Source organism: Mandrillus leucophaeus, unplaced genomic scaffold (genome assembly GCF_000951045.1).
Source record: "Mandrillus leucophaeus isolate KB7577 unplaced genomic scaffold, Mleu.le_1.0 Scaffold10, whole genome shotgun sequence".
Taxonomy (NCBI): Eukaryota; Metazoa; Chordata; class Mammalia; order Primates; family Cercopithecidae; genus Mandrillus; species Mandrillus leucophaeus.
The window spans coordinates 7,666,351-7,674,996 of record NW_012098098.1 but is presented as its reverse complement, the minus strand read 5'-3'; the positions used below and the strand labels follow the sequence as shown (position 1 = coordinate 7,674,996).

At 52.8% G+C, this 8,646-nt stretch overlaps 2 protein-coding genes across 9 annotated transcripts in view; one reads left to right on the top strand and one right to left on the bottom strand.

Moving 5' to 3' along the window:
* The first annotated feature begins 2,321 nt into the window (after positions 1 to 2,321).
* Positions 2,322 to 3,877, top strand: CENPBD1 (CENPB DNA-binding domains containing 1). Its single transcript, XM_011972605.1, is given in 3 exon segments — positions 2,322 to 2,787; positions 2,790 to 2,819; positions 3,513 to 3,877. Coding segments are annotated over 3 exon segments (861 nt in total).
* Positions 3,878 to 5,598: 1,721 nt separating this feature from the next.
* The window catches only part of DEF8 (differentially expressed in FDCP 8 homolog (mouse)), an 18,616-nt gene continuing 15,568 nt past the window's right edge, over positions 5,599 to 8,646 (bottom strand). For all 8 annotated transcript variants that reach the window (XM_011972148.1, XM_011972175.1, XM_011972156.1 and 5 more), the window contains one exon: positions 5,599 to 7,786. In XM_011972148.1, coding sequence (XP_011827538.1) covers positions 7,684 to 7,786 — 103 coding nt within the window. In that variant the 3' untranslated portion in view covers positions 5,599 to 7,683. The remainder of the gene's footprint in view (positions 7,787 to 8,646) is intronic.

The following is an 8,646-nucleotide window of genomic DNA, read 5'->3' as shown; positions in this document are numbered from 1 at the left end:
TGGGCAACAAGAGGGAAACTCCATCTCAAAAAAAAAAAAAAAAAGCAAATTGCTGCCACCTCTCCAACTTCTGCATGTCACCCTCAGTCCACAAGTCATTAAGCTCTCAAAGGAGAGCAAGCCAGTGGGGCAGAGCCCTTGCCTGTTGTGTTCACCCAGACATTCCCTGGTAGATGATTAACAGATTGATCTCTAATAAATGAGATACAGATGAATGACCCAGTCTGGGAAGGAACTCAAAGATCACTCAACGTCCGTCCTCCCTTCATAAAGGGGTCTATAGCAGTTCAATGATTCAAAACTCTCCTGGGCTGTATTAGGCTGTACACACTGATATTGTACATTGCTGACTGTTAACATGTGTTAACCACCAGGAGGGCCTCTGCAATGCTGATGCCACATGGCCACAGGTGAAAGACTGCTTTCGCTCATATTGCTAGAAACAAAACCATCATACAGTTTCCCAAATGAATGGAGATGAAGGGAAAGTTCATTCCTGAAGGCAGGACAGAAATACTCATGGAACCCTTCTTCTTATTTTACTACTGTCTGAAAACCATGACAGTTTTCTGGGATCAAAATTCAAAAACTCTGCATTAGAAAAAAAAAAATTCAACGTTACTGCTGCCCACTGGGATGTAGCAACATAAAAATAAAGCAATCTTAAAATATAGAATATTCCGGCCTTAGACCATAACCCTATAAAAAACAGGGTTATGAGCAGGGCACGTGGCTCAAGCCTGTAGCCCCAGCTACTCCAGAGGCTGAGACAGGAGAACCGCTTGTGCCCATGAGTTCGATTCCAGCCTAGACAACACAGCGAGACTCCGGCCCCGCCCCCAAATTTAAAAAATAATATAATAAATTACAATACGGTTACAGCCATATCTACCTACAGGGCGGGTGTAAGACAGACAATCCGCGTGGAGCCCTTAGCTCTCAGTATTAGCTGTTACGACAGTGACTGGTCGCGGAATGAAGAACAGTTTGCAAAACCCTTTCACGCCTCTCATCGTATCTGGTCCACTGAGTAACCGCGAGGTGGATACAGCCGAATGCCGCCGAGCCCAGGAGGAAACGGGCCGGCACGCGGGGCCGCGAAGTTGGTTCGCGAGCAGGTGGGACTCAGGCGCAAACCGCTCAACGCCCGGCTCTCTACAGAGCCCAGCAAGGAGGCTGGAGGTCCCGGTTCCGATGTCCGAGGTGCGCGGGCATCCAGGAAACAGCGGGCATTCCGCAACAAGTGGGTGGAAGAGGCAGCGGGGAGAAGAGGAGTTTGGAGACGGAGGGGACGCCCGGGAGGAGGCGGGCAGCGGGAAGCTCCGGCCAGGGGCTGCCGGCCTCACTGTGGGGACCGGGTCGCGGCCGGCGCAGGCGAATGGCGTCACGCGGCGGCCGGCGCAGGCGAATGGCGTCACGCGGCGTCCAGCGCAGACCAGCCGCCCGGAACCGGCGGACAGCGCCTCCTCGCTCACCTGCCGGGCCGTGCCCAGGGCCCTCGCGCTGGTCTTGGCCGTCCTGCTGCCTCCTGGACCACCACATCGCCACAGCAAGGCCAGTGGCCCGGCCACCGCTCTACTGCCGGCCGCCGCCAGCGGCCGGTTCCACATTCCCAGACCCAGACCCCGCGCCGCCCGAGCGTGCGCATGCGCAAAGGAGAGTGGTCCTACGGCGCCGCGCGCACACGGCGGTCTCGCGCATGCGCAGCAGGGCCGCGGCGCCGGCTGGGGCCCCGTCTTGGGTGTCCGCGCCGTCGCCTGACAGTTCGAGGCTTCGATCGCGAGCGCAGGCTCGTCCTGCCCAGACAGCTGGGCGCCAAGGGGATACCCAGCGCCTTTAGGCTTATCTTAAATCGGGCATCTGCATCCACACTTATTGCTGGGATCCTCCGTGGAAAGCAGCTCCCGAAACCGAACAGCCGCCCGGCCCGCCCTCCGCTGCAGCAGAAAACCGCCCCGGGACGTTGCTGCCGCAGTGTCCCCCTCACGGAGTTCCGTTTGTCTGCTTGGTTGGTTGCAACCTTCTCTGGAGCCCCAGAACCCAGGCCGCTTGTATGTGCCTGCGGCCGCACGGCCCCAGCACGCGGACCTGGAGCGGCACCGGGAGACCCGCGCGGCCTCCTCGGAGTGGACAGTGAAGCAGCGGGGCTGGGCAGTGGGGCTGGGGCTGCCCATGGCGACCCGTCCACGTCTCCGGGACACCAGCCTGCGCCTCTTCGCAGCCTCGTTTTCTGTTTACCGAGTTCTGCAGGGGGACGTAGAGGAACCACAGCCTTCTTGCACTTGAGACCGCTGTGATTTTCTGACATTTTGGAGGCAGAAATGCCTGGGAAAACGCCCACAGATGCAACTGTCATCCCTAGTGCCAAAAGGGAACGGAAAGTGATTACCCTTGACCTCAAATTGGAAGTGTTACGCCGATTTGAAGCGGGTGAGAAGCTCAGTCAGATCGCAAAGGCCTTAGGTCTTGCTGTCTCCACAGTGGCGACCATCTGAGATAGTAAAGAAAAAAAATCGAGTTCTCAAATAGCTACTCCTTTGAGAGCCTCACGGTTGACTCGCCAGCGAAGTGCAGTGATGGAGAGTATGGAGCGGCTGCTGAGCTTGTGGCTGGAAGACTAGAGGCAGCGAAATGCGCCCTTGAACGCCGCCATCGTTCAGAAGGCTAAGTTTGATGACTTGCAGCGTGAACATGGCGAAAGCTCTCAAGCGGAGAGGCTTCATGTGAGTAAAGGGTCAGGGTGGCTTGTGAGAGTCAAGGAGCGCCACTGTTTGCCCCACTTCAGGTTGAAGCTCCCAGCAACAAGAACATGTACACAGGTGTCTTTAACGTAGATGAGACAGGACTTGATTGGAAGAGAATGCCCGAAGAAACGTTCACTTCCGAGGAAGAGAATGCTGAGCCAGGGTTTAAGTCATACAAAGATCGCTTGATGCTGCTGCTTGGTGGCAGTGCCACTGGGGACTTTAAGTTGAAGCCCTTACTGGTGTACCGCTTGGAAACCCCCAGGGCTCTGAAGGGGTACTCGAAGCCCAATTTGCCCGTGATTTGGCGCTCCAACAGAAAAGCTTGGGGGACCAGGAGCATCTTTCATGAATGGTTCGCTTACTTTTTTTGCCCTGCCGTTGAAAAACACTGTGCCTAAAATAATCTCACCAACAAAGCATTGCTCATACTAGACAATGCGTCATGCCACCCTGTGAATTTGAGCGATGTTTCTGATAACATAAGAGTATAATACATTCATGACGGTACAACTGACTAAATCCAGCCCTTATGTCAAGGGTAGCCTCTGCCTTCAAAGCTCACTATCTGAGGACTTCTGAGCACATCCTAGAAGCAACGGATGGTGAGGATACAGCTGTGATCAGGGAATTTTGGAGAAACTACAGCATCATGGATGCTGCGGACAACACTGCGTACTTGGGAGGAGCTCAAACCAGCGATAATGAACAGCGTGTAGGAGAAGATTTGGCCTGAGTGTGTTCAGGCCCAGCATTTTTCCCGGGCAGATAACATTGCACAGCTTAAAAAAACCATTGTGACCCTTGCCAGAAATGTGGCCTTTGAGGAGGTTGCTGAGGCTGCTGTGGACCAGTTGCTGCAGTCCCATGAAGATCTCCCAAATGAGGAACTAATGCAGCTGAAACAGGAGCCGGCAGTGGGGCAGGAGGAGAGGGAAGATGATCCCTGGGCAGTGCGGCAGTTAACCACAGGAAGACTGTCGGCAGTCCTCTCGCATTTGGAGGCTGGCTTGCAGGTCCTTGCTAGTAACAGCCCTAATGATGAAAGAGTTTCCAGAGCTATCAGTGATGCAATAAACTGTTACCAGAAGCTGTACAATGAGAAAAAGCACTGTTCAAAACAACTCTCTTAGGTCATTTTTCCATGTGTGTAACCAAAAGTTAATCAGAACAAAGCAGAAGCACCATGACGACCTCAACAGTGGAGACCCAGCCAGGCCTCTCTGCTCTGCGGTGTTCGACATCCCTGGAAACCTTGCTGTTGGTATTTCCATTTTGATGCTTGAGAGTATCAAATTTTGTCATTAAAATGTTATTTAAATATATGCTTTGAAAAGCTCATATATGTGTAAGAATCGCCAGGAAAACTTTTTTTTTCTTTGAGACAGGGTCTCGCTCTATCATCCAGGCTAGAGTGCAGTGGCGCAATCTTGGCTCACTGTAGCCTCGACCTCCAAAGCTCAAGCAATCGTCACACCTCAGCCTCTGGAGTGCTGGGACTACAGGCACATGCCACCACCCCCAGCTAATTATTTTGGTAGAGAAGGAGTCTGTGTGTTGCCCAGGCTAGTCTGGAACTCCTGGACTCAAATGGTCTTCTAGCCTGGGCCTCCAAAAGTGCAGGGATTGAAAGTGTGAACCACCATGCCCAGCAGAAGACGTTTGTTAAAAAAGAAAATTTGAGGCCGGGCACGGTGGCTCACGCCTGTAATACCAGCACTTTGGGAGGCCAAGGCAGGCAGATTGTGAGGTCAGGAGATCGAGACCATCCTGGCTAACACAGTGAAACCCCGTCTCTACTAAAAAAATACAAAAAAATTGGGAATGGTGGCGGGCGCCTGTAGTCCTAGCTACTTGGAAGGCTGAGGCAGTAGAATGGCATGAACCTGGGAGGTGGAGCTTGCAGTAAGCCAAGATCTCGCCACTGCATTCCAGCCAGGGTGACAGAACGAGACTCCGTCTCAAAAAAAAAAAAAAAAGAAAAAGAAAAATTGCAAAGGGGAGACTAGCCCTTCCAGACATTAAAACTTAGATGAAATAAACATTAATCAATGTGACCATATAAAAATGTAAGCAAAATAAAACTTTGCCATAGGAAAGAAAATACCACAAAGTCAAATGGCAATTCATAAAGAAAATATTTACATCTCACAAATAACAGGCTAATATCACCAATATGTGAGAAACTCAGAAGAAGAAAAAATACCAAGAACCCAATCGAAAAAATGGGCACATAATTCATAAATTAGATCCTGAAACATATGAGAAGTTTGACCTCACTCATGATTAGAGAAATGCAAATTAAAATGACAAATATACATTTCTCACACTGCATTGAAAGGTATGACCACACAATCTGCTGTTGAGGCTATAGGGTAATGGACATTGTCATACACTGCCAGTGGGAACGCCCTTCTGGAAGGACATCTGACACTAAGAAAAACTGATGCCTGGCCGGGCGCCGTGGCTCACGCCTGTAATCCCAGCACTTTGGGAGGCCGAGGCAGGCAGATCACCTGAGGCCAGGAGTTTGAGACCAGCCTAGCCAACATGGTAAAACTGTCTCTACTAAAAATACAAAAAATTAGCTGGGCGTGGTGGCATGCACCTGTAGTCCCAGCTACTTGGGAGACGGAGGCAGGAGAACAGCTTAAGCCCAGAGATGTTCAACAAGTCTGTGACACCACCACAGGTCGTTCTCCCAACCAATCAGGACATGTTATTTCACCTCACACCATATTACATTCAACTCCACTGGATGGCAAAAGCTCTTTCCTAAGCCTGCAAATGACTTCTATGTCAACAAACCAATTTCTCTTACTTTGTCCCCAATTCACCACACACACACCAGGCGAAAGGACATATATTTAATGAGACAGTGACAGCAGCATTGTTACAACTGGGCATCCCTCAGGCCAGCTTGGTCCCGTGCTGTGGGACCACCCATGGTGTGGGTGCTGGCGGTGCAAACTTGGTCCTTGCTGGGCTTTTCCTGCTGTGCTACAGACTCAGACAAAGACCCATACATGATTCTGTTTACAGACTGTGTCACCCAGAAGGGGCAGGTGGGGGAGATGCTGGGTGGCAGGTAAAAATAAAAAGGGCCCAACCCTTTGTCCAGCAAATGCCAGTATAATTTTTCTATGGACACAGTGATTTGAAACTTGAATAATGTGAAGTTGATTACACAGATTTCGGAATGGCTAATATCCATATGACAGAAGTGTGATGCATTCATGAGACGTGTGCAGACTTCAGGGTGTTGGGAAACAGCATTTGGCCTTTAACCCCCTCCTCAGCCCCAAAGAGGAAGGGGAAGCAGGACAGGAACACACACTGTTGATCCAACCTCACATCACACTCTCTAAAGGACTCCAACATGTTCCCTGCTCACCTTGCCACCTGAGGTAGGTCAGTACCCCTGCCCCCATTTTCCAGATGGGGAAACCGAGGCAGAGCAGACAGTAAGAACCTCGCCTAAAGCCACCACAGTGGGGAGAGGACACCATCCCCTTCCTGATGGCGGAGGGCAAAGAGGAGACCCTGCTGTGTCTCCCGCTCCTGGAATGAGCCAGTGAGCTGGGCGGCCTTTCTGCTGGCTGAGGTGTCTCCTCTTGGGCTTCCTGGTCAAAGGGGACAAATATCCAAGCAGTGACATTCTCTGCCCTCTGCCCACCATGTGTGCCAACCATGTGCACCAACAGCCAAGTGCAGTCCAGGGTGTGGGGGAAAAGGACAGACAGGAGCACCCCCACTTCCCACGGTAGAAGGCTGGGAAGCATGTCCTGACATGTCCTCTCCTGAGGCCCCTCGTGGACCGCAGGATCTGTAAAGTGCAAACACCAAAGCCAAGTGTCCCCTCACCCAGAGCCGTAGGTTTCCTCTGCTGTCCAGGGGCCTCTGTCCTGTGGAGTGAGGGACCTCCCACACGCCCCTGCCCGGATCTTCCTGAATGGGCTGTCGAGCAAATACTCCCAGCTCTTGACCTCAGGCCCCCAAACAAAAGGCCACTGACTGGTCGTTCCCGAGCTATCTAGAGGCCTCCACAGGCAGCAGGACCGAGTTCCTCAGGCAAATCTGGTTCCAAGAAATGCCACCGGACCCCTGTAGGATCCCATCGCCTCACTAAAACCTCCCTCAGCACACAGTCCCTGCTCCACACCTGGAGGCCAGGACACCCTCCTCAGGCTGGGGCCACGGCCTCCTAGCTTGGAGCACCAGGAAAGGGGCTGGGCCAAGGCAGGAGCGCCCAGCAGGGAAAAGCTCCACGGCCCCCTTCCCTGCTGCTGTACAGAAACAACAGGTAACCCCACTAGACTGACCACCCAGTGAGGCCTCTGAATCTCAGGCCAGGGTCGAGGCAGGTCTACAGGTGACAACTGTGAACAGCCCCAGCTGGGAACAACCGGAAGTCCCCAAGTGGCTGAAAGGGATGGAGCCTCCAGGCAGAGCCGAAACCCCACTGCAGGTGAGACTCAGCCCTCGGCTGGGTGTGTGCAGCCACATCCTCAGGTGTTACTCAACTCTCCTCTGAAGCTCTCTCAGAGTCTTGGCCTGATGAGTTTCCAGGGTGGCCAGGACGGGAGCTGTGGAATCTCTACGGCCCAGATGCCCTGGTCCAGGGGTGTGGAGGGTTCTGTGCCATGGGGGAGGTGAGATGTCCCCCCAACTCCCTGCCCATTGGGGGAAAGATGGGGGCCACGCAAGCACCCCTCACAGCAGCACACCCAGGTGCGGCCACCCCGAGTCCCAGCAAGCACCTGGGAGACAACGGTCCCTGACACTACCCACCCCCTCGGTCCTCGACACTGCCCACCCAGCAGGGGTGGAGGGGTCCAGGGGCCACACCCCAGGGGTCTCCAGAGCAGGACGAACAACTTGATGTTGGCAGGGTGGGTCCCGGCGGGCCAGGCAGGGTGCCCAGCACGCTTCCTCAGTGCTAGGCCTCCACGTCAGGACCTGGCTCCTGGAAGAGCGACTGCTTCCTCAGGCTGAGCCGGGCACACTTGGGGCACGTGGTGGAGTTGTCGTAGTAGCAGTCCCTGGGGGCAGAAACAGGTTGGGGCTCTCTGCACAGGAAACTCCAGCACTGAACCCCCAAGCATCCTAGATCAGCTCCTGTCATCCCCTCTACAGCCACTACCAAAGGGCAGAATCGGGGTCTGCACCCAGATGCAAATGACTGTATGGCCGTGTGAAGAGCGCTTCCCGGCGTGCAGATGTGGACCTCCAGGGGGTCCTCACGTTCCCTGCTATCCCCCGACCACACAGGTCCCAGTTCACACAGCTGAGGGGCTGAGCCAGGTGACTGCGCCAGACTGAGCCCTTCCTCACGATTCCCACCTGTTCCTATCCCAGCGTGCCTGGCACCTCCCCTGGCTCCCAAACTGTGTATCAGGGAACCCTGGGGCACTGCAGCCTAGTTCAAACTTTTAACCAGAACACAGCAGTAATTAACATCTGTCAGACACTGAGCAAACGACTAGCTCAAGTGAGTCAGTCTCAACCTTAGTTTCTGCCACAGTCCCATCTGTGTGACCACAGCCCTGTAGAGCTGGGATTTCAGCAGTTGCTATGAAAAGTAGCAAATTCCAGGCAAAAATCAGGGGACAGAAACTGCTGGGGAGTGTTCCATCTGATTCCAGGTCTGGAAGATGTGTGGGGCCCAAAAGGTGCACTCGTATCATGAGTAAGTACTTACTGAAGAATGACATTAAAATGTTTTTCTTCTAATTTGTGTATACGATTTTTCCAAAGAGCCACTAAATCTTTAGGATATAAATACTTATAAAGTTGTTTGAACATAAATATTTTTCCCTGTTAGTCTAGTGGCTAGGGAAAAAAACGAGAGAGCATATTTAATAAATCAAAGTGTTAGGAATTTTTTTTTTTTTTTTTTTTT